General features: G+C 43.9%; 1 protein-coding gene across 2 annotated transcripts in view; it reads left to right on the top strand.

Annotated features, from left to right (window-relative positions):
* LOC308097886 (BAR/IMD domain-containing adapter protein 2-like) overlaps positions 1-26,805 on the top strand; it is a 68,679-nt gene that overhangs the window by 3,019 nt on the left and 38,855 nt on the right. For both annotated transcript variants that reach the window (XM_080445992.1, XM_080445993.1), the window contains exons 2-3: positions 13,744-13,819; positions 18,700-18,786. In XM_080445992.1, the coding sequence (XP_080302118.1) occupies positions 13,744-13,819; positions 18,700-18,786 (163 nt within the window). The remainder of the gene's footprint in view (positions 1-13,743; positions 13,820-18,699; positions 18,787-26,805) is intronic.

Here is a 26,805-nt window from a genome sequence, read left to right as displayed (position 1 = left end):
CTGCCTGCCTCCTGAAAGCCATGTTGTGATGTTTGAGGCTTGTTCACCTCTTACGGCTAATTTATACTTTGTCACACGACCGTGGCGCTAAGATGAAAATAACAAATTTCCATATACATTTAAATATAAGTATAAATTAGGCTTAAGAGTCATTGTGTGCCACGTTTCTTATATGATTTAGCGTTGACAGTAACCTAAATCTGTCCATCGTTTCATACCAGAGCAGGAACAAAAACATCTGTCCAAATCCTGGCAGAGATGAGTATTTGAATCCCCATTGTGGCAGGTTATAGTACTGTAGATAGCATTCCATTGTGTCGGAAGCTGCTCCTCTGTGCTTGACTGCATGCGTGACCGTCTGTCTTGTTTGTTCACTTGAGGAAGAAAGGAAGAGAAAGATATTGGAGTCGGACTGATATCAGATTGGCCGATATATCGGCCAATATTTGCTTTCTTTAAACAACATCGGTATCGTCAATCACGCAGCCAATGTGTCCGGAATTTTAACCACATTAGGCTTGGTGTCGCTATCTTGGTATATGTCATTACAGGCAAAAAAAAAAATCCAAATTAGTTACAAGCTCACAACGTGTTGCGATGCGTTGTGAGTGAGCTGAGTTTTTTAAAACTTTAATCAAATCTACGCTTTTCAAATCGATTAGAATTGATTTAGCACTTTTTGACAAAATATCGGTCAAAACATTGATAATCGGTGGTCTAGGTCTTGTGATCGGCATCAGACCCACAAATCTGGCATCGGTCGGGCTCTATCACAGTTGGTGGAGGAGACGGTAGGATGGTTGTACAGATGCTGAGTGATCACAGGGGGGAGGAGAGGGGTGGACCAGCTTCCGCTGTGACGTGTGTGTGGGTGTGTGTGTGTGTGTGTGTGTGTGTGTTCAACAGGGCAGGGTTTGTAAGCACAGTGAGGGCGTGAGTTGGAATCCCATTATGAGCATTATTGGTTTGGTAAAGTCCAAAGGCACTCCTTGGCTTGTCGGGTGCCTTGATGCTAGTCAAAAGGAAAGAATCCTGTAAACCTTAGCAACCGAGCATGATCCATCAGTGATTCACTTCAACTCTCGCTCAGTCACGTTGACGGAGACATTTTCCAGACATGTTGATAAGGACCTAGTCATCCGTGCATGCGCTGACCAGCTGAGGGAAGATCTTTCCGGCTGACACATCGACATCGTGTGCACATGCATGTGTGTCACAGTGTTAACGGTGATCTCCACCAGCTGTCTGTGTCACCGGCGGGCAGCCCCTGCACCTCAGGGTCATGTACAATAGTGCACCAGGCCAAGCCTCTTAAGGCTGCTGTCACATCAAGTCTCATTACAGACTTGTGTGTGTGTCCAGTCTGGTACCATGTGAAGTTCAAGTGTAGCAGTGCTTAGTGTTCTCTCCATTTTGTGCACTAGGAGGGTTTTGTATATTCCCTGGCAGGTTTAGGGTGTGTACCATCTGTGCCAGCCCTCAGGACAACACTCCTGTTCTAATGCAACACACTCCCAGTCTGTCAACATAACTGGGGTAGAAACAAAAAAACAACAACCTGCTGCTACTTTTCCCAAATAGTAACAGTTGATCAAGTAGTTTATGCATCACACTCTCTGGATCTAAATGGTATGAAGTCCTGATATGACTGGTGATCATTTAAGTTAAATTAACCACATGAGCCATAGCATCCCTATTCTGGCCATATCATAATAATAGCTGAACATTTGACTGACATACAACAGTATGTATATACAGTAGGATTTAACATTCAGAAATGTATTGTCTACTTACCAAAACAGCTTCGCCACATACTCATGCAGAAGTTGTCAACAGGTGGTTTCTTAGCAACAATTGCTCCTGTAAAGAGGGAAAGGCAGAGAGAGAAAGTGTGTATTTGTCTACATGCATGTGAACACGAGTGTTGGAGACTCTTTATGTGGCAGTTGATGAAAAATGCATTGTTGTTTTAATAGTGAATAGCCATCGTCTTATATAGGCCATTGTGAAAAATGTTCCCCCCTGTCTAGCATTAAGAACTATGCAGTCAGTGCCAACGATTGGAATAAAGATGCTATCAATCACCTACTACTGTATTATTTTGTCATTTGTCAATGTCAGGCTGCACTGGCCTTCACAGTGCTTACATTTGATCAGAGCTTAATGGCTTGAGTTCCTGGACACCTAGCTCTAAAATAAGGCGCTTCAGCAACTTTAGCGATCCGTTCCTTTCGAATGATTGCATTATGTTATACAGGAGACATCATCATAATAACATCCATTGCCTGTGGATCTCTGTAGATTTCTTTCACTGGGCTTTTGTGTGTGTGCGTGCGCGGTGCAGAGTGAGCAGTGTGCTGTGTGCTCCATACGCCCACCTTCTCTCCGCGTCCGGGGGCGGATTGGTTTAGAGACCGAGACGTTCTCTCCTTTTCTTTTACAGAGCTCTGCTTTTTTTCCTCCACTGTTCTTTTTTCAATGATTTGAGATAGGAACCGAGTAGTGAGACTGAAGTAACGGCTTAAATGCGAGGCTATGCCGTTTTATTAGGTGCCATCACGGAAGGACGGTTCTCGGATGAGTCACTTTTCACTGACATGATCGCTGTAAAAAAAAGAAGGGAAAAAAAACAACTCACTTGAGTCCAGTGATTAGGCTATTCTTTGCATTAAGATGCATGAAGATGCTTTTGTGTGGGGGTGGTACTAGGGAGAGAAGGAGACATTCCACATCCTTGTTGAAATAGTCCATAATTACTGTGATCGGGCCTAGGCTGTAATTACCCATAGAGAGAGGGAGAGACATAAGGGAAGAAAGAACAGAGAGTAGAGGATTTCGGGGAGTGTTGTGGCAGTGGACGGTATTCTTCGGTCATGGGTTAAAGTTGACATATCTGTGGGTAGCAAATCATTCCTGTGGCAGCTTCCTCCTCCAGCTGCAGTAGCACTGGCCGACCGTGCACCGGCCATGGCTTGCACACGCCCACCAGGCCCACCCAGCTGAGCAGCGACCCACACCGATCCCCTCAGCCCCACACCATGCAGTCATGGCCATTATTGCTAGAATTGAAACTTAAACATGCATCACCCACACAGATGAAATGTTCCCTTTGATGAGGAGGCCATTTCTCCCGGCAGTGAAAGTTTGTGTAAACCAAGTTCATGGGATTTGAAGTCCATGGGATTTGAAGTTGAGGAATACAACTGGCATGTTGCCATTGTTGCACTAGGGCCAATGTTAAGTTCCTTGTGTACTACAGATGAACTCACCCGACTGAGTTCTCCCATATTGGGAGACACCAGGTCTGAGTTTTAGATCCAGAAGAGGAGAGGTATAGAGAAATACCTCTCCTAAATGGGAGTCATTCATCCGTCAACACCCTTCTAAACGAGCCTGGCTAGCTGTAATATTTAGATCTTCTAATTACTGGTAAGCCTACCTGTAATCCAACATTTTCAGCAAAGAGTGGAGAGAATTAATTTGCAGCAATACTGCAGTAGCCATTGCACGTGACCTCTTATCAAGTTATTCACTGACTCACTGAAATGTGTCAGGGTGACATGAACACTATCTGGATACTTCAGCTGTAACAAAACAATTCATCAATTTAAAATATGTTTTGAAGTAGTATTTTACCTTCTGCTTTCCTTCTAAATGCCTTGTACTGTACCTTCTGTTGCGGATGGCTCTAAAAGTTTTAAAAAGAGAGGCACTCGCTAAACTGCATCCATTAATAGTTACCGTACTGTTGATGTTGATGTCCAATCAATGGGGGTGCTGTAGAGAATTTCAATTAGCAACTTACTCTCCACTGAACTACCTCAGATACCTCAGAGCCTTAATGATTTTTTAATTGACTGGAGGAGTTATAAAACTAATTGCATGACACATGTTGATCTCCTCTTGAATCTGTTCTTTGGAAGAACTCCCAGTACACATTATGAAGTTGTATTTGGGGGTCAAGTTCTTGATGCTTTTGAATACTTTCCTCAATTTCTGTCACTTAGGATTACTTCCTGGAACTTGCATTTAGCAGAATAGTATATGCACTAAAAACATCTGATTGTTAATTTAACTGCCACTTTTATGTGACACTTTTGTGTTCAATGACACAAAGAGACTGTGACAGCCTGTGACTGGTTAAGGTTGCCAAATGTACTGTATGCGACTGATGTGGTACTCCAAACCAGTCTCTTGGTTGCCACAGTAACTGCGATCTGTGGTGTTGGATTTTCTGTGGTGTTGGATTTAGCCTATCTGGGGGGTGTTACTCTCTGGCCAGTAGTTATTTGCCAGTCTGTTTTCAGCAGGAGGCTGTAGCTTGGTGGAGGTGTGTACAGTAGTGTTGTGTTTGAGAAAAAAGGCTAGTGACCCGGTTTTGGTTTCCCCCAGCTGGGACCTCTATCCGGATGATGATTATTATGGATAAGATGGTTATCAAGTCCTCAAGTCAAGTATATGTGATTGAATCTGTGAAGTGTCAGTATTTGCATATCTGGCCCTTTGTTCCACATTGGCAACAGGCAAATGAAAACCCAATATGAATACATGGCAATGTCTCAAACATTGTTTCTTTCTCCTTCAGTCTCACTCCCTCTTTCTCTCTCTCGGTCAAACACGCACGCTCAGCGGTGCAGTAATGTTCTGTTAAGGGGTCCGCTGGGTCACAGCACAAGTCTCTAATTGGACCCCTGCTACCAGTGGGTTAGACTCGCACCTCACACTGATTTCAATAACTGAACAAAAGGCTGATCGTAGGCCAACTTAGTAGCCAGTTTCCCTGACACATCACAAATGCTCCGCCATGGAGGTTTGTTTGTATTCAGGTCACGGAACAGTTTCTGTTTTTCTCCTTAAGTGGGAACTGTATGCTTATAAACAATAAACAACAGGTTTTAAGGCTTTTTTCCTGTCTCAATACGGTACCATTACTCCAATGTGCACACATTTCATTTGCTTTAATGACATTGGGAAACACAATTCCGTGTAACTGCAGGGGAAGTGCCAAAAGTGCATGCCGGCCTATTTGTTTGGCTGGGTGACTGTTAGCAAACGTGATTTGTTGGGACACCAGCAAAGTTATGAGAGAAGAACCTGGTTTCTCATGAAGCACTCTCGCAACAAGCTCCAATTGCGTCACCAGTGTAGACCTGTGAGCTGAGCACCCAAAAAGCTGTCCTTACAAAAGTGTACAACTCGTGCTCACGCGGGCACTTGCCTCTTCACATACATTAACCCATTCTTCTTAGATTTCTTTGGCTATTCAAAAATAGCAGATATACAAGCGCACGGCACCGAGTGCCGCGCTACGAGCACGTAGATCTGCTATTTTTGAAAAATCTTGAAAATGTGTGCACATCTTTGAATATATATATATTTTTTTTAAAGCAAACATTTGTAACTCAAATCTTTGCTTCTGGGGATTCTACAAATGTCTTCTAAATCCTATAGTTTTTGTTGCTATGTCAGTGGTTCTCAAACTTTTTCATGTCAAGGGCCCCCCCCCCAATGTATTTGGCCGTGGACCCCCATCTCAAAATATTTTGTTCCAGGGACCCCCATGAAGCAAAGATTTGAGATGGGATTTGAGAAAATGTTCGTTTAAAATAATATATATTTCAATGATTTGCACAAAACTTCACACGATTTAAAAGAAAATAGCAGATCTACGAGCTCGTAGCGTAGCACTCGGTGCCGTGCTATGAGCTTGTAGATCTGCTATTTTTGAATAGCCAAAGAAACCTTAAAATGACCCGGATGCTTTCCTGGTCTTAATGGGTTAAGACGCAGCCTACTTAACAGCGGTTCCGCAGTGACTCTGTGGACTCACTGTATTGTACTGGCTAGTTTCTACCTCCTCACATAAAAGTGCACTACATCACAGTCCCCACAGAATCAGACGTATACTGGTAGCTTATCCGTGGATGTCTTTACGGGCTTGTTACCGTCTAGCCCAGTGGTTCTCAAACTTTTTCATGTCAAGGACCCCCAAATTGACACTTATTAGCCCGCGGACCCCCATTTAAAAAAATATGCCAGGGACCCTCATTTAATGGCATTTATATCTCTGGGACCCCAATTCATATTGTTAACGGGTCCATTTGGTTCCATTTGTACACTCTCAGAGTTACAGACCCATAAGGGTCCATTTGGTTCCTGTCCATCATTTAGCTGGGGACCCCCTGGAACCCCCTCAAGTACCCCTGGGGGTCCCCGGACCCCACTTTGAGAACCAATGGTCTAGCCTAGTGCAAGGTTATGGAGTCTAAAAACCATGTGACGAATTGTTTCTCCCGGACTATGATCTTTGAATTTTCATAATACCCTTTGGTAACATAATATCTAAATGAAAGGTTCAGAGCCTGAGTGTTGGTATTGTCTTAACATTATGAAGTTATCAAAGGCGTCCATGTTTCTCTGCGCTTGCTGCACTGTTAAAACAATATGTATTACCACCAGCGTAAGAGAGATGGACTGTTGGGATGCTACCAAATGTTCCTCATTAGTAATTTCACTAAGTTGCACTGCAACTAAAATAAGGTCCATAACCATTAGTGGGATAAATGAAGTTCATATTGAAGGTCTCAGCTCGACTCCAGCAATAGACCTTCCCTAACCCCTCAGAGCTTCCATAATGTGATTAAGGAATAGAGGACTAACAGCATGGCTGTCATTAGTCATATCCATTCACTATCCAGTTTATGCATTCCTCCCCGATTACATCAGTAACCAGCCACTTAAAGTTTCTTAAACCCTATAGTCCCCCAGGGGTTTAAGCACCCTCCTTTTTCCATCTACACAAAAATTCTTTGTCGAAAATAGCTGCATCAAGATGCGTTGTGAGTCTGTATTGCTATTATCGCCAAATATTCGTTCCAAAACAGGGACGCTAGGGTTCATGTGGTATATCATCTGCCTTATCCCTTATTATATTGAAACGACTAAAAATGAGAAAAGTTTGAATTACTGCCGGAAAGGTGACGGGTAGCACAATGTAATTGAAGCATCATGACATCACAAGCGGAGGAAGTTGATAGTTATACGTACTGTGCTTGGTACAATACTGGCTTATAAATGTACTTTGAAAAAATGTCTAGCATTCAAGCCCAGTTACAGTTGCAATGTTCTGGAAGCCTTCCTACTGTTAACTGTGAAATTAAATGCATACTGATATCTGTCCCTATATGAGTTTATGCAGAGCTTGGGCGAATTTGCTGGGGTGAACTGACACACTGACGGTGAAATCGATGATGACCCAGCTCCCACACACACCACCTCTTAGTCACTGTAACTAACACTACAACAGCACAGGTTTGTGCTTCGTCACACGGCCATGTTACACGGCATTACACGGCTCCACAGAAGTAAAATAAGGGTCAACATGAGGCGTGTGTTGACATGATTTGTTATGTGGACTGGACACTAATTGGATTTAATGGTAGCTCCTTTGGCAGGTTTACTTCCAACTGTGACATTATTTTCTGGAGTGTGGAGGATGTTGGGTAGCGGGGCAGGCAGACCTTTACAAACGCAGAATTTCTAAAATTGATAAAACGTGTTGTGGTGAGCTTGCGCGGAAGAATGAGTCGTCAGGCGGACATCTTCATTTTTATGCAAAACTGGGCCCCATACACGTCATGACTCCGGTAATGGCTTGTATTCAATATGCACAATGCAACAACAAACTCAATACAATGACAATGAGTGAATCAGATGGATGTAGCTTGTGGTGCCTGTGGGGGGGGGGGGGGGCACCAGAAGCTACATCTATCTGATTCACTCATGTTGGCTCTTTGATCTGGCACCGAATTACACCTCGAGCCACTTTAGTACACCGCCCCCCCCACCACCACACCATTCCCTTGAGCTATAACAGTGCCGAACGAGAGTAATTGCGCGACTGACCTCCCAGGGTCACCACAATATATATTGTTTACTAGAAAACATATATTAGAGGTTCTTTTATTTTACATTATTTGACTTTCCAGCGTTTAAAATGTTTCGTTGCCCTCTACTTAAAGCTGCACTATGTAACCTTCCTGTTCTACCCTGGATTTGAACCCGGGTCTCCTGTGCAAATGCTGCCATTTCTACCACTGAGCTAATAGAGCTTGCCTGCTTGCTCAGGGGAGGAGAAATTGAAGATTTGTGCCAAACCACAAACAGGATTGTGTCGGGTCGTGTCCAACCTAGACACAGGATCTAAATGTCTCAATAGAAGAGCATGGAGACCAAATTACAACCACCCCAATTGTATACGTTATATTGTATTAACATACACCCGCCAGATACCATACAGATTGGACAAAATACATTTTATTCACACAAAAAACTACATAATAGTACTTTTTTTACATTACAAGTCAATGCATGACATGATAATTGGTGTTCAAACAATGCCGGGTGGACTCAAGTATTTTCAGGCCTGATGCTGACTGCTACAGCATGTAGGGTGGAGAAACAGATGATGGCATTCACTACTCATTGTGAGTGATTCCCACTAGTGGTGGGAAAAAAACATGAACGGACGATTTCGTTCATGTTCACGGCAATGATCCGTTCAAATGATTCGTTCACGTTCACCGTTCAGTAGCGCAATTGTCTAGTGAGAAACACTATCGCGGGAGCGTTATGTCAGCGTTATGTCACGCGTACAGGCCGCCCTCCCGTCCTGTGTATGGGGGGAAGGGACGAGGGGCATGAACGTAACAGTTTCAGGAAGTGAGCGATTTTGTTCCTATTCACGGCAATGAACTAGTTCTTTTGAACGAATCGACCATGAACGACCCATCACTGATTCCCACTGGACCTCATCAGTTGGTGGTTCTCTCCTGAAATGGTTCCAGTTGCGTGTCATTTCCGTTTGTAATATGTTTGTGTGTATTTATGTGTGCACTGTTTGCAGGACAGAACAAGTAGCTTTTAGAGATGGATGAATGCCCTGGAGTGGAAATCAGCAATGTTTTCTCAAAATACACTGACCTCATTTTGTTTTGCTATCTCTAGCATTGAGGAGAAATCAATTTTGGCACAGAGGAAAATGTTTTTCTTCCCACCCCCTTCATCTTTTATTCTTCATTCTGTTCTGTTCACTTCAGCACTCCTAACATCATGGCACAAATCTATCAATCTGAATTCATTCATTTTGCATGAGAGACATTTTTCATGTTTTTTGCCCTATATCCTTTCATTGTCTCCTGAAATTTTTGGACCTGTCTAATAATGAATTGATTCAGTCCTCCTTTTAGACGCTCACAAAGACAGACATCCTCACTTTGGTCAAAACTGAAAGATGATACTCGACGCGATGGATATTTTAACTCTTGACTCTAAAGCAGGGGTCTTCAACAGGGGGTCCGGGACCCTTAGGGGGTCCTCAGAGTTACTACAGGGGTGGGGGGGGGGACTGCCAAATCTTCGTATGTTAGGGACTTTATTTTTACACTAACAACTTGAACCATATCATCCCTATTCTGAGGGGAATATTAGCGGAAAATAGCAGATCTACAAGCACACAACGTTGTGAACTTGTAGATCGGCTATTTTCAGCAAAAGGAAAAAAGAGCAGACCAAATGGAGCGCCAAATGAAGGTTTAAGTGGTTAAATGTCTGAAAACACACATTTAACATGAATACAATATGTAGAGGGGGTCCCTGCTTCATCTCTCTCTCAACTAGGGGGTCCTTGGGCTGAAAAACGTTGAAGACCCCTGCTCTAAGGACAAGCCTGCAAGGGTCCATCTTCACACTCTGTGACATACAGTATGTGTGTGTGAGAGATATGATATATTCCACTCTTTTCCATGCATCCTTCCTCTCACACCCCCCACCACCACCACTACCACCCACTTTTGTTCTCTACTTCCTGTGCTGACACTGAAGAGCTTTTAGACCCCCCCCACCCCACCCCCGCACCCCCTCTCTGTCTCTCCACGTCACACAACTTCAAGTGGCTCTCGACCCCATTTTCCAATTAGCCGCCATAATTAGGTTAACGAATGTAGTACAAGAGAACAGGGATGGCTAATTTAGCGACGTAGGGAAGAGATGCGGAACAGAGGCTACACTGTGAAGAATTCATCCTCACATCTCTTATGTAATATAGTCATAAGGGCAGCCAATCATCACCCTGCTTGTTTACGTGCCTTTGTTCCATAACTATAGAGATTTCCGATCCATCTTGCGTTGTTGTTTTGCCCCTGTGTGCTTGTGGTCTTATCTTATTCATTCAATGGGTGGAGGTCAAGCTGGATGTGGTGGTGCTGGTGGTGCACTGGGCTTTGCTTTATGTAATCCTCCCACCAGTTAGAAGAAACACCACCACTGTTTATTTATTATGAAGTGTTTGTGTGTGTGTGCCTGTTTGGGGAGGGGGGGGGGGGGTGGCGGGGGATGGTGTGAATGTACTGTATCTGTAAACTCTGCATGCTCAGTGTGTTTGTGCTCTCGAACCCGATCTGCCTCAATGACACATGCTCTAAAGAACAAGTACACAGAGGGAAGAGCGATGTAGGATGTGAATATTTTATCTTCCCAGAGATGCAGAGTGGAGCTGCCGTGTGTGTGTGTGTGTGTCCATGCGTTAGGCTGAATCCTCCTTCAATCATGCTTTATTTTTCCCGATAATTACAGCAGATAAATATAGCCATATGGAAAAAAATACACAATAATTAAGCAACCAGTAGCTATTGGATTTGACCATTTGCTTTTCCTGACAAAGACCTCACCTCTTTGAGAGAGTGCACCTACAATAGGATAAGTGGTAGGACAACACACTACCACGTCACTTATACAGTCAATATAACTAGAAATTGGAATTTGCAAGCTAGGGGGGAAAAAAACAGACATGCAAGATTGAACTAAAATAAACCTTAACCCAACCTAAAACATGGAAATACGAGAAAAACATTTGAAATAATCATAAAGTGACTTACCTCAGTTTGGTATCCCACTTCCTGACACCAAATTGTTGTGAATTTAGTTGACCAACCATGTGGTCCTAAGAGTCTCCGTCTAACTAAGGGTTAGACGGACTAACAAAAATAAAACTCTTTAAATGTTCCGTACTGTGGATAAAAGCAAAGGTCCTCAGACATACTGTATAAACATTCTGTGATGGTTCAGTTGAGTGACAAGCTTTTGAGCCATGGACCACCGTTTGATGAGATTTAGACTCTCAGACCCAAAACTTAAGAATATTTTGTTGTCGTTGGATACGATTTTGTCCACAATTCCATGTGTATTGATGTGATGCCATAGGAGAGATTAACAGGCAAACGTTGATCAAAAACAGTAACAATTCTTTAATTAAGTAATGCAGATGTTTAACAATAATTTTACTCTTGAGAGCGGTAACATTTTACACTCTCAAGAGTTAAAGATCTATGAGGGACCAATTGGTTTCCAACTCTTCCATCACTTAGCTGGGGACCACCTGGAACCCCCTCAAGGACCACTGGCGGTCCCCGGACCATTGGTTGAGAACCACTGATATACTGGGTCAAGTAGATAAAGGTCAGTCTAATCATAACAAGAGTTTCTAATAAAGTCTGTGAAGGGGGATGAGATTTGTACACGTTTTACACGGTATCTCCGGTGGTCTCAGCATCTGTCCTTCTGAGCCAGTGTGCTCCAGACGTGGTGGGTGGGCGGGCGTCCATTTCCCCTCGGGCCCAGACCCAGTTAGGAGAGCAAGAGGAAAACCATTGGCTAGGCAGAGGAAACGACCTCCGTTTTCAGCCTGAAGGGACCTGATGATCTCCTTGAAAGTGAACCTGAATGACCCCACATTCAGCATTGGTAAAGAAATATACAGCACACTATTGTGTTCTTTAAAAAGAAGAATATGCCACAAGCTCAGTTGATGGAAATAAGCTTGTGTTTTCCACAGGTTCTATTCTTATTATTTTGATGACCTGCATTGTAATCAGCCTGTCAACAGGCAAACCACTCCAGTCCAAAAGCAGCAGCAGTCAAGGAATGTTGTTTTTGTTGTCTGTTGCTGTACACACTGTAAGTTCCTGTTCCCACCATCTATTAAAGAACTCGCTCTGGCTACTTTAGATGCACACGCCGTCTCTTGACTCATTGTTGGCCATGAATTGTGTCATTGTGCGACCTGGTCCAGTGACTGACTCATTGGTATTTACAGGTAGGCTGTACTGCACTCAGGCCCCTTGAACCACTGTTGACCAGATAACACACACCAACATAGCAATCATGCGTGTGCTCTCTCTCTCACACACACACACACACACAAAGACTCTCTCGCTCGCTCTCTCGCTCTGTCTACCCATGAAACGACTCCTCATTAAAAATGAAAGACTTAGCGGTAAGATAAAGGAGATGGTGATGTCTGGCACAACATAACAGGGATATGAGGCTTTCTGTCCATCGTTTCAGGTAGTTGCAAATGGGCATATTGTGCCATTCCATTCCTTCCACAGTGTGGGGAAGGGCTAGCTAGCTAGAGCTATTATTATGGAGTATTCTCTCTTGCAGTATTGATGGCTAGTGTAGGGACTGGTGCTGGCTGCTGCTGCAGTGCTGTGGCTGTCTTTTCTCTGTCCCCTGGCTGTTCCTGACTAGCTGACTGGGGACCGGATAATTGGAGGAAGGCCTGAAGGAGGACAGCAACAGGCGAAGGGGGGGTGGAGGGGAAGGAGAGGTTGTGAGGCGAAGATGGAGATGGGAGATGTCAGGTGTCACCCAGGCTGGCTCCTCTCGCCGTCCATTGTGCGATACCAACACGTTATTTACATTGGTTTTGAGGTACGGTCGTCGTCTTCGGATGCGCCAAGTCGGCCAGTAGGATTGCGCAGCTGTCCTGTTATTTCACGGCCATGGTGGTTCTGCATAGCTTGCTGGGCAATGCAGTCAGTGGACTGTACACATGCTAACATGCTGTCACTCGGGCATTGAGTGTGAGCCTGTCCTACACAACATGGTGTCCCTATAATTGTGGCCATGATGGTTTGGACCACATGAAGGGGACGCGCATATTTTTGTGTCGCAGCACATTTATATGTGAGGTTTGTCCTCTGCATTTAACCCAGCTTAACTATTACTATAGGAGCAGTGGGTGCTATTAATACAGCGCCTGAGGAGCAGTTCAGGGTCAAGTGTCAGTCTTGCTCAGGGACACTTGAACACATGGGGGTGGGGGGCAGAACCGGGGACCTTCTGATTCCCAGACAGCCTCTCTACCATTTAGCTATGGCTGCCCCTCATCAACCCAAGCGTCCCTAATCAGGGGTGAACATTGAGCGAAAATAGCAGATCTGCAAACTCACAACACACAGAAATGTGATACTTGTAGATATTTTTAGAGAAGAGATTTGGTGTAGACGGAAAAAAGGAGGGGACCAAACTAGACTCCTTAGGGACCCAGTTCAACTGAAGTATATAGGATTTAAGTGTGTTTGAACGAGAAGGGGATTGGAGAGCAAGAGAGATGGAGTGTGGTCAAGGTTCAAGGCGATTGTCACATACAATACAGTTTGTAGCAGCATTGCTACAAACTGCATTAAGTGTGTGTGTGTGTGTGTGTGTGTGTGTGTGTGTGTGTGTGTGTGTGTGTGTGTGTGTGTGTGTGTGTGTGTGTGTGTGTGTGTGTGTGTGTGTGTGTGTGTGTGTGTGTGTGTGTGTGTGAGAGCTACACACACATGGCAGAAATGTATTTTCTTCTCTGCCCTTGAATCTCTGCTGACAACTGACATGCGTTCTCTGTCTCTCTCTTTTCAGACCATCATGGAGCAGTTCAACCCCTGCTTGCGGAACTTTGTTGCCATGGGGAAGAGCTACGAGAAGGCCCTTGCCAGTGAGTTTCTTTTTAATCTTTTATTAATTTCTCTCTCTCGCCATTTCTCGACTTCATCCTCACAGGTTGAGTCAGATGGCCAAGCTGCCAATATCTGCTATTGTCTGTGGGTCTCTCTCTTGCTCTCTCACCACCCTGGCCTGTATGTATATCCATCTCTCTTTCCTGATTCACTGAAAGAAAGAAAGACTATTTATTCCCCTGCTAAACAGGCAGGCCTTATCATCTGGTCTGCAGCCTCTGGCACCGGCTCTATGGGAAGAGTGTTTGGGGCAACACAAAGCCCTACGGCTCGCTAATCTGATGCAGTGCACATTCAGAACTGGATTGTTTTCGATCAGGTGATAGATCACTTGCAGTAGTAGATCAAATGAACAAAGGTAGGGGGATGGCGTGTGCATTGTAAGTTGTAGATGTTTCGTTTCCCAATGCGGGAGACCTGGGTTCAAATCCAGGTGATTGCATTGAAGGCCCGTCCGGATCGGGTTTTCCCAGTTGGATTGTGCTGGTCAAAGGGGGATGAATGTAGCGGAGCGGCCTTGCCCCAACAAGCCTATTATCTCTCTTGGCCATTAGGGGATTCCCCTTTGGTTGGCAATAGCTGTTTGATTCCCCATGCAAATCCAGGTGGTTAACACACACACACGCACATGCACACACACACACATTCACACACTTACAGCTGTAACATTGTGTGATGATGCTGAATGGGATTCAGACCTAATTAAAATTTTCAATTCATCCTTTGAATTAAGGACGGCTTTACTGAACCTTTTCCCTGGAACTCAACTCATCTTCATCTTCTGTGCGAGGTAGTAGATGATAACCCATACAGTCCAACAAATCCAGCCAAGGTTTAGGGGCCCTATCCCCCTCCATGCTCCCACCGCCTCTTACAGAGAGTATAACTAATCCTCGACTTAGTCTGGTAGGAACTCACTGAGCTAACCAGTAAGGACCCACTCTGCAGGATTGGCCTCAAACCAAACGAACTAAGAGGCTCTAGATTTGATTTGGGTGAAGGGAGTGGTTAAGGTCACACATGTATCCATATGGTCCAAATGCTGAGTACACTCTGTGTACACACACCAGTCAGGCTTTCTGGGGTACGTCTATACAAAAATGAATAACTTGCTTGGTTATCTGCTACAGAAGCTACAGTGCATCTCCCAAAACGTGGAGAAGTGTCCAGAAGTAAAAAGAAATTACTCATCTTCTCATTAACCACTTAAACTATTTTCCCCTCTACACCCCTCACCGACAATAGCCAATCTACAAGCTCATAATGTTTTCGTCATTTTGACACATTTGAGCCATTTCGTTTGTACGCCTATTTTTGCCGAATGTTCATCAACTATTATTATGATGTGCCCAGAATAGGGACACCAGGGTTAAGAGATGAGTGGTTAAGAAATAAGTTCCTCTTTCTCTTCTCCTCCGCAAACAGAGGAGAGGAAATGGATGAGTGTAGCTCTGAGATGAGCTACTCATCCCCACCCACCTCCCCTTCTTGGACCAACGGTCTGTCTGAGTCTGCCCTGCAATCAGAGGTCCGGTAATCCTCTCAGTCTGTCCGCGTCAGCCCCTCACCACACATGGCATCACAAGGAACTAAAGCACTCATATAGTAGATCCAGCTTATCTGCTCAGCTGCCCTGCAACTGAACACACACACACCCACACACACCACTGCCTTTAGTATGAGAACACATGGCAAAATATTCAGCCCTCTCCTAGGCCTGTCACAATTATTACATAATTGTCTAATCGCAATTATATGAGATAATCACAATTATTTCGTCCTAATCGTCATAATTGTTTCCATGTTGAAAAAGGTTTAAAAAAAAATAAAAAAAGAGTGGAAATAGCAGATCTACAAGTATACAACGCATTGCGATGCGACGCGTTGTGTGCTTGCAGATCGTCTGTTTCCACTATTAATGTTTTTTAAGTATAAGTATAAGAATTATATATAAGTATAAAGTTATTAAATATGTCATTTCTTTGCATATTTAGGTTATGTGTCATATTTGCCATGTGCAACTTCAAAGCCTAAAAGCCAAACAGAAATGTGATTTTCAATGACCAAAACACAATTAAATAGTTAATCGCAATTATTTGAGTGACAATTAATCGTCATGTAAAATTTCATAATCGCGACAGCCCTAGCCCCACACACACACACACACACACACACACTCCTTTCAGAGACTCTTGTCTCTCAGGTGTCCCCCTGTAAAATGTCTGCTGCCGTTGACTCAGCTGTAATTGGGATTAGCATTAGCGTATGTTCCTCCTCCTCGGCCACGGCGTCTGTGACAGCTCTGAGTGACTGACTACCAGTCTCAGTGTCTTCCTGGCAGCGCCTGGCTGGAGTTAAGCCTCACAGCCGTGTGACAAGTGTCGCTTGCTGAAATGTAAATACAGTATAAAATAAAAAGGCTTTAGTTTAGTTTCTTGGCCGGCCACTATCGTTGTAAACGTGTGTGTACCACTCGGTAGCTTGTCTGCAGGTGCGGCGCCCATCTGTCACCCAGCCTGGTGCATTATTCACCTCCAGAAGGCAGCCGCCATAATTCAATGGAGACGGCGTGATTGGCAGGCTGGCAGGCAGGCGAGGCAGACCACATGGCAATCAGGCCGACAGCGGCACGTCGACTCTGCCCTATGTAACCTTTTGCTTGGCAGCGCAGCTGTGGGTGGAATAATGGGATTTGTACGGATATTGATCGGAGTAAGGTAGCAGTACTTTAGAGATTGTTTGTTTTATTGGGAGTGGCGAAGATGTGTTTATTGATCAGGATTGACCTCACAGAGTGGCGGGGTCGGTGTTGGATTTGTAGCTCTAAATCAAAGGTGAAGCCGTGTGCGTGTGTTTACAAACTTTACATGCGTGCAAGCTACCATGGGATTTCTTTGAGTTGTTTGTATTGTACCAATACAATTTCAGGCATTTAGGCGCCGTAGTCATTTACTAAGTGCAAGGTTGGAGTAAGTGCCATGAACCTTTGTCAACCTAGAGTAGACGTACGTTTTATTTTTTGCTAGACAAGTGAGCCACTTAAGTTTCGGAGGCAAGATACGACAAGTTGCGTTAAAATATGAAACGAAAGTAACGGGGTAAATGAACATCCACAGTGTGATATACAGTATAGTAGGTTATCACCTGGGCATTCATCATTACACGTTATCCAACCAAGGTGTACCATGCATGCTGGGTGATAATTTGTTTATCACTGCATTACTGGGTGATAATTTGTTTATCACTGCCTTATTTATTAAGAGAGACAGTAGCATTTCAGCAACACTTTAATTGAATAAATAGATTGACATTGCTGTCAACGAGGAACTGCTCTGACAAACAAAATTATAGTCTTGCCAGCCCCCCCATTACACATCCATTCTGTAAATTGTCAAAGGTCGCTGTCGCGATGTGTTTGGGTCCCTTTTGCCTGAATAAACTCTAGTTTCTCCTCAGCAATGAATTCTAATACATCATCAGCAGTAATTGAGTTTCGTCCATGTTTGACATGGTTGAGTTTGTTCACCATCGAGGTTACCCACTTAAGCACTCGGGTTGCTATTCTGGGGGGCATGATGTCATAGTAGCTGAATATTTTTGAAAATAGCAGATCTAGAAACTCAACTTGATGTGTTGTTGATACGCGTTGTGAGCTTGTAGATCTGTCATTTGCAGTGAAGAGATTTAGTGTAGAGGGGGAAAAAGTAGGGGGCCAAGCATATACAGTGCAGTACCCCTGGGGAGCCCCGGTCAACAAAGTAAGGCGGGTTAACCCTTTAAAACCAGGAAAGCATCTGTGTTATTTTAGATTTTAGCGTTGACATTTTTGAAAAATCTTGAATAATTTATTTAATTTTTTAAAACACACAACCTCTCTTCTGGGGGCCCCTGGCACAAAACATTTTCAGATGAGGGTCCGCGGCCACATCTATATGAATTTGGGGGTCCTTGGCACGAAACAGTTTTGAGAACTACTGATTTAGAAGGAATTTGTGGGATCGGCCTCAGTTCTTAATGGCTTTTAAAGTGGTTACTCAAGGCGGAAGTTTAATGCCCTGTGGCACTTTAATTTGGCCTGCTGTCAAATCAGTGCAAGCTTGTTTTCACCTTCTCGATCCTTTTATCGTCCCCTCACCCAGGAGAAATATTCCATGGTATATGAAAGCATCTGATATCCTCTTATCGTACACAACTAGAGAAGTGTCAAGTGAAGCCAGTGTCACACTGTGGGCTCTAGATGGAGGGTGGTAACTCGATAACTACCAAGTGCCGTGTTTTCTCAGAGTTCCAAGCAGATGCTATCAAACCCTATGGAGACATGTGTGGTGCTTGTCGCTTGGCACAGCGCCAGGGTAGTCCAAAGAAAGTCCACCTCAAAGACAGGATATATAGCTCAGGGGAATCAGACGCTGCCAAAACAGAGTTTATTTCACACTTTCCTCCTACTTGACTACTTGTTTCTATTGGGCCGGCGGGGATTTTGCCACACTGTGACTGCGCCTCGTAAAAGTTCAATAATGTCTGCGTGTAAAATCTCAGCGCTGCACCACGTATCCTGCACCACTGTGTCTGCCACTTAGCGCCAGCTGTACCACTTATGCTACTGTGTCAAAGTACCCATTGATTGTGCCGCCTATTAACATTAAAGTTACTGCCCTAAAACTTGAGGCCTACGTGTTGTGTCTATTTGTCTATTTACCGATTTGATAGAGAGAACATTCGCTTCAAGGCTTTTTTCTTTTGTGTAATAGGAATATTGATGTGCTGTATGGTCAGTAATCATGTTATTTTATATCTCCAACCGTAGAGTTATTTTGCTGTCTCCTCTTGACTTCCTTCTGTTCTCTTCCATTTCCAGATGTGACATTTGCTGCCAAAGGCTACTTTGATGCCTTGGTGAGGATGGGTGAGCTGGCCAGCGAGAGCCAAGGATCCAAAGATCTGGGTAAGCCACTGATGGAGTTGATGGATGTCTGACGCTCCCCGTTACCCCCATCTCTTGGTTCTGCACTGGACGGCACTGGCACCGTATTATGGCAATGTGACTGCTACATGTTCTGACCACAACACACCCAAATCTAACAAATACACACATGAAGACACATGCACACACAATCCCAGCATGCAACATTGGCTCCCTGTCTGAAAATATGGAATCAGAAGTTAATCTGATGGGAGTTATGTTGGATCTATTTCAGTTCTAGGGCAAGCTGAGGCAAGATGTTGCCTCTGAGGAAATAATTTCATATTGACGCCGGGCCTACTCTCTCTGCCACAGCTTGCAGGAGGAAAAAAAGAAAGAAAAGACGAGAGAGACAGGCAAGTGTCAATAGGTGCAGTACCTCTCACCCTGCACCGAGTGAAGGGAGCCAGACATTTATTGTGACAAACATAGATGAGAGCCACAGGAGAAGATGGCAAAATGCTTTTCATCCGAGCTGCAGATTAGATTTTTGAGAAGGCATATCATGTGATAGTGCCCCAATTTGATGCAGTTCCACTGTAAAAAAAAATTGATTGGTTTCGCATGGAAGGAGCTTCTTCCTATGCTGTGTGTCTTATTGAGGGAGTGCGTGTAAATTGCGGTGTACCTGTTGTGGGAATGTTTGTGGGAGTTGCGTGGGTGATTGTGTGGGTGGAAGGGAGAGTGCATAAGAGTACTCGTGTAAATTCAATGCTTAGGTGGAAGCCTAGTATATAAGCTAACTGATAAAATAACTGTTTTTCAACATAAAAACATAATAATGTTTGGTGAGTGACACGTACCACAAAGTATAAGTTAAGCTAGGGAGGGACGTCACCCAGAGAACCACCAGCTGGCCCATTGTATCTCAGATCTACCGTACAGTATAGTATGTTGGCCATCGTCAGCCCATGGGGAAATCATCTGTTATTTGAGGAGATTTCACTGTCACTGTTTGTACCGTGGGCAGCTTGATCTGTGTAGAATTAGCTGTTCATATGACAGGGGCTTTGTGGCTTAATATGGAGGGATCCAGTTTGGGCTTCCCTCAGCGCAGCCAACAGGAACCGACTTGAAAGTGCTCAGTGAATATTTTATTCAGCAAACGGCCATTCCCTCTCGCTCACTCTCGGCCTCTTTTGAGCGTTTCCAATTCCATTGATTTGTGAGTTTACTTCGCTCCCACCGTGCAGAATTTGGGGTTTGCTCGCTTACAGTTGTGGAGCTGTCTAGTCCAGGCAGTCAGACGTATTAATCTGAATTTGGCAGCAGTAAACACATGATCTGACAGTATGCTCATCTTATCTTCACCTTGCTCTGTTCCGCTGCAAATCTTTCTCTCTCTGCCTGGAACTCAGCAGGGTTTAATCTCACTTTAAACACAGACAGTATATTGAGCGTGTGTCTCGTGCACTGCATGTGTTTGTTGTACTAGTATGTGTGTGCGCGGTTTGCTGTGGATACTGTATGTGTGTGTGTATGTATATGTACAGTATATATGTGCATGTATGTGTGTGTGAACTGACCCTTTTTGTGTCATTTTAGTTGCAACTGAAAGCTGATGCCATTTTCCAAAAGTGTGTGACTGTGTGCGTGTGATGGTGGTGGGGGGGGGGGGTCTTTCACTCACAGCTTTTGTCACTCACTAATATGTATGTATGAGGGAAGTGAAAACTGATTCCACTTTTTCAGAACCACTGCCTGAAGGCACTCAGTATTTGAAAGAATGACTCATTCTTCTCATTATTCTCATTCTATCTGCATTTACCATTATCTATCTGTTACCATTATCTACTCCATGCTGGTACCAGTATCTATCTGTTTCTGATTTAGTTTCACTATTCATCAAGCTTAACAAAACAAAACAAAAAGGGTTTCCAATTGAAGTCTTTCCTTAAAAAACATGTTGTGATGGAACAAAAGATATCAATCAAATGTATCTGTCATTCGGTTACAACATGCATGACCACACCCAGCACGCCCCCTGCTGTGATTTCCCAGGCAGATCACAGAGGCTATTTGATTTTCCAACCACCTGTTGACCGTGGTTTAAATGTAGGGTCTTTGATAGTGGTCTAGTGCTGTGGCCCCCTGTCACGTTTAGGTGCTGAGGCCATGCCCAGAGGGCTTGCTGCGTCCTGTTTCTCTGTGCACAGAGGGACAGGGATCACCTAACCTCGCATTCTCCTCAGAGGAAAGCCTGGTATTTGTTCTAAAACCAGCCGTGTGATCTGGTTTAGAAAAAAGGGAAAAAAATAATTGTGGTTCCGGTTGGCGTCGCATTGTTTTTGTTCCCAACATAATGCGAATCAATTAGTTTAGTCTCGCTAGTCGCGCTACGAGTTAGAATAGAAAATGCACATAATCTAACGATAATTATACCAAAAGAAACAAAACGATTATACCAAACTAAACACGTTTTTAAACTAGGGGAATCATTTTGCAGGTGCACGGCGCCGGTGGTGGATCAGAAACCCGAAAATGGCATTGATCCCAGGCTAGGGATCACCCAGCCCACCAAATGGGCCTTGACTCTTTTAGGTCACTGTTTCCCCAAACACTGGGTCGGGACCCATTTGTGGGTCACTCACGAGTAAAAACATCCCTTAATTTTTTGTTTCCTACATTTAGTTTTTAATTATTATTATTTCAAAACAAGAAATTCTATAAATTAGAAAAAAGGAAGTAGTGAAAATTGCCGATCCACAAGCTCACAATGCGTCACATCGTGATGCGTTGTGAGCTTGTGAGCTTTAGCTTTTGGGTCTCGAGCTAAAAGGTTTGGGACAACCAGTGCTTTTAGGTAGGATCCATTTGTAACTCCATCATACCAAACCCACTGCACAGAAACATTCTCTGTGTTCATTTAACACTGGTGTAAATGGACCCTTCAGGGTTGCATCATGAACACAGGAATCTACTGTTTAGCAATGGCCTGTTTGTCTAGACCTTTGGTTCTCAAAGTGGGGTCCGGGGACCCCCAGGGGTCCTTGTGGGGTTCCAGGGGGTGGGGGTTAATATAGCATGAAAATAATTTTAACCACTTTAACCTTTTATACGTTGGCCATTCAAAAATAGCAGATAACACAGCTCATAGCACGGCACAGGGTACTGCGCTGTGAGTTTGTAGATCTGCTTTTTTTTTTTTATCGTGAAAATTTGTGCAAATCTTTGAATATAATATTTTTTTAAGTGAACATTTGTAACTCAAATCTTTGCTTCTTGGGAGTCCCTGGAACAAAATATTTTGACATGGGGGTCCGCGGCCAAATACATATCATTTTGGGGGTCCTTGACATGAAAAAGTTTGAGAACCACTGGTCTAGGATCTATTTTCTCTATCCATAGCAAGTGGATGGGGAAATGATGTGCACAGTAAAAACCCATGCGTTAATTTAACTCTTGAGCGCTAAGTGTCAATTTAACTCTCAGAGTTAAAATGACAGTTTGGGATTTGACAATGTATTTGTGGTAATGTAGCACACTGAGCTTGTAGTAGTGCAAATTGGTCTAGATACTGTGTAGCTGATGATTGCCATTTGTGTGTGTGCGCGTGCGTGCGCACATGTGCAGGTACTGCGTGTGTGATAGAGAGCCGTGCATTGTTGATGTTGTTGTTGTTATTGCACCTCTTTTAAAGCCTGTTAATGCCATAGGGGCTCAGTATGAGACAGGCTGCAAATGGACCCACCTACACACATCTGAGAGCAGGCAGCTGCTCTCCATCCCTTAACCCCACCCCCCCCCCCCAATCGTTCACACATAAACATTAAAAGCTCAACGCGGGGAGTGCAATTTCCCTGTAAAATATTGCCCTCTGATGTTGGTTTTTCATTGTCCACATAAATCATCCTGCATTGTACCCCTGAGAGCTTTGCACATGTATGTGTGTGCATGCATGCATATTATGCAGGAATCTCTGCATATAATGTGCATGTGCTGTTAATTCTGTGTGCGTTTGTGCACACGCTTTTTAATCCACTTGCGTATATCTCTGCCTGGAGAAACGGACTCGCTCCATCTCTAAACAGTCCCCAGTACGCCCACCCGTTCCCTCCCACGCACCCTCCTCTGGTTGGTCTAACCATCGCCTGTCACTCTGGTACCCACCCACTCGCACGGACGGACACGTGCACACATACTGTATACACACAGTCACACACACACACACATACACACATGCACTCACTCGCACGCGCGAGCGCGTACACACACACACACACACACACACACACATACACACACACACACACACACACACACACACACACACATACACACACAGCATACAGTCACACACTCCTGCTCTTCCTCCCTCATCCCACATTCCCATTCTTTCTCTCTCCCGCCACCGTCTAACGTCACATGAAAGGAGCAGGCGTGCATTCACCCTGTGTGGCTTTTCTAGGTTTGGATTGTTGATGCCATCTTGGCCAGGTCTCCCTTGTAAGGTAGATGTGTATCTCAATGGGACTTCCTGGAAGGTTGCATGAAGAAAAAAAAGAGGGAAAAAAAGGTTCAAACTCACGGGGAAAACGGAGAGCTGGAAGCTGCCGAGGTGTTTACGATTGTCTGGAGCAATGAGCACAGCTCCACTCTATTTATGTTACTCTGAACTAAGTGCTTTGTAATTGATGAGGCTCCCACTGACTTGGCAAAGGTGTGTGTGTGTGTGTGTGTGTGTGTGTGTGTGTGTGTGTGTGTGTGTGTGTGTGTGTGTGTGTGTGTGTGTGTGTGTGTGTGTGTGTGTGTGTGTGTGTGTGTGTGTGTGTGTGTGTGTGTGTGTGTGTGTGTGTCTCTCTCTCTCTCTCCTCAGGTGAAATTGAGCTGAGGGCTGAACTATGTTATGCTGGGCGTGTTCCACCATGTCGTCTTATGGCTGAGGCTGATGTATATACTTGGCTGTGCATTGTGTCATGCACCGAAAACGGCAGATCAAAATGCATCGTGCTGAAATGCATTGTGAGCTTGTATTTCTTTCTGCTATTTGCGGTGTGCGACACCGGTGCACAACTAAGTATAATGGGCCCTTTACATGGCTAGTGTTTCACTGTCTAAATGGAAAGAAGGATTAGTGCAAAGCAAGGCAGCTCACCCAAACCTTAAATGGCAATTCCAGTGCATCCGTGAAAATATGTCTTTGTCAGGCAGTTAATGATAGTGTGCGTTATCCTCTCATCTGCCTTTGAGGATCATGAAAGGTCTTTACAGTATAGAAAGGTACTGTATAGCCCTTTCTGTAAGCTGAATAAAGTCAGTCTTTATTTGTGAAGGACTTGGAGAGGTATGCAAAGTATTGCCTTCGCATTCCAGAGCCCAGGGGCATCAAACATATTTTGTAGCCTCTTATCAACTTGAGTAACCGTCGTAAATTAATTTCCACCTTATGAAAAAAAAAATTCATGTATGATTCGGCACAGTGGCGCCCCGCGTAGGGAAATAACTTGTAACGGAGGAGAGAGGGGTCGTATTAAACTGTAGCCAGCAAATGTATTGCATAGGCTAGAAGTGGTGGGAGAGTTCCCAGGAAAAAACATCCCCTCTCCAATGGTAATTGAGAAAAGAAAGCATACTGCACACAGTGGGGAGGAAACGAGATGCATTAGGCACAAAGTGGCATGGCGTAATTGTCTTTGTTAGGTTAATGGATCTGGGACACTTGAACGTTAAATTGCTGCTGGTGAGTGGAGGCCATCTTGGGGGCTAAACTGATGACGGCAGGTCTGCGTTTGAGAGCAGAGTTTTGTGGCGGCAGGCCAGGCAGAATTGGCATCTAAACTCCACCATGGCCGTATTTGCACGAGTGCTCACAAGTAAACATACTGTTGTGTACAGCTAGCCTAGGACTGTCACTCACGGTCATGAAACTTTACTTAACAATTAATTGTCTCACAAATTATTGATGAATGATTTAATTGTGTTTTTGGCGTTCAACATTGGAGCATATAAATAAAATAAAAATACATTTCTGTTTGGCTTTTAGGCTATGTAAACAAATATTGCACAGGACAGATATGACAAATTACTGAAACAAGAGATAGTACAAATTTGCCGATCTACAAGCTCAAAAGGTGTCGCGTGTTATGAGCTTCTATTTCCACTACTGTTAGAAAATATATGAATTTCTTTCAACATGGAAACATTATTATCTGTTGGAAACATCTAATTATCTGGAATAATTGCGATTATGCGATTATGTAATAATTGTGGACAGCATGTGTTATTTGTGGACACACGTCTCTCTCTCTCTCTCATGTCTTTCCTTCACTGTCTGTGTCTCTTCCTCTTCCTCTTCCTCGCTTTGGTCTGGCCTACCTCTCTCTCGCTGCAACACCTGCCCCTGTTTAAATGAGAGCAGAGGAGCTCTTTTCTTAGCTCTGCACCATTATCCCTTGGGGTCCCCTGCCTTCTCCTGCCCCATTTCTGAGACACGCACTGCATGATGGGAGACCAGTGGCCGACACACTCTCCCAGGTCCCTGACAAACACACACACACACACACACACACACTCACACTCACACACAGGTTTGTATAACTATACTCGGGAGGACATCAAACTTTTAGGACGGCATTGAAAATAGCCAAACAATAGCCAAAAAATAGCAAATCTATAAGCTCAAAGTGCGTTGTGCGCCGACACGTTGTGAGCTTGCAGATTCAGATTTTTTTTCGGTGTGTGACGCAACTGGGTTTAGAAAACTCTTAACCCCTAAACCTAACCTTGAAATGTCTAATCTTAACCGTAACCTCAACCTGAATAATCTTTCGAATTGTAAACTCTAAAAATCGTTTTAACACTTTTTCTTATGATATTTTTTTCTTATGAGATTATGAAAATGGTACACACGCATGCGTACACGTACGCACACACATATTGTCCTTCATTTCTTCTGGGCTTGTAGAGTGTGTATATATACTGTACACCGCAAAATCCTGACTGTCAATTTAACTTGGTGTAAATCAATGTACTGGTATGGTTGTCTAATGTCAAAAGGTCATCATCAAAGCAGAACTTCCTAGTACAGTATGTGTTGGCCAGGTGAGTATTGAGTTAGTTTTCTGTCCTTGCTCTAGATGCTTTATTGGGGACAAGTATGCACTTTTTTCCTGTGTGTTCCTTACATAGCCCATTAAAACCTGAGGCCAATTCTACAAATGCCTTCGAAATCAGTTGTTCACACACTTTCAAGATTTTCTAAAATCACGAAGTGACGCACTGTGAGCTTGTATATCTGCTATTTTGAATAGCCAACGCAAAAATCGAAAATGACACAGATGCTTTCCTGGTTTTAACTTGTTTTTGCGTTTGCCCACTGCCAGAGATTTTTCATTGAAAAAAAAAAGTACTCAGGAGCCGAGATACAAAATGTTTAAGTTTTAAGTTAACAAGGAAGTGGATGGGAGTCTCCTTGGTCTTTGGGTTAAAAAATAAATAAATACGTCGTTTTAGTCGTTCTTGGCAGACAGGGCTTAAAGGACAGAAGTCGTTTTAGTCGTTCTAGGCAGGGAATGAGTTTATGGGATAGGCCACATTTTGGGACAAATTCTGGACATCAAACCAGTTAATTTGGGATTTCGGTTTCATCGAGTTATGCCTGGAGTTATGCCTGGTTTATGGTTTAAAGGCTACTGTTGTGCGCTGTTGCTGTGCACCAAAAACAGCAGACCTACCAGCTCACAACCCGTCGCAGCATGCCATATTGTGAGCTTGTAGATCTGCTATTTTTGGTGCTCGACCGGCATGGTCCTAAAACTTTTATGTCCTTAAAAGAACAGTACTACCCCTGTGTGTGTGTGTGTGGGGATGTGTGTGTGTGTGAGTGAGTGTGTGAGAGCACGACGCGTGTGCTTGTGAATTATGGAATCCTTTGAAGATCTGTGGGGGGTGCTTATTTTCCCCCTCATGTTTGATACTGTAGGCGTCTTCTCAGAGACTCATCTCATCTAAGTTCAAAGCCCAAAAAAATAAATGATGTTATTATGAAATGGGAACAGACAT

Source organism: Gymnoscopelus braueri (assembly GCF_963280865.1).
Source record: "Gymnoscopelus braueri genome assembly, chromosome: 13".
NCBI classification, from domain to species: domain Eukaryota; kingdom Metazoa; phylum Chordata; class Actinopteri; order Myctophiformes; family Myctophidae; genus Gymnoscopelus; species Gymnoscopelus braueri.
Note: the sequence above shows the minus strand (reverse complement) of the source record. Positions and strands in the feature narration are given on the sequence as shown.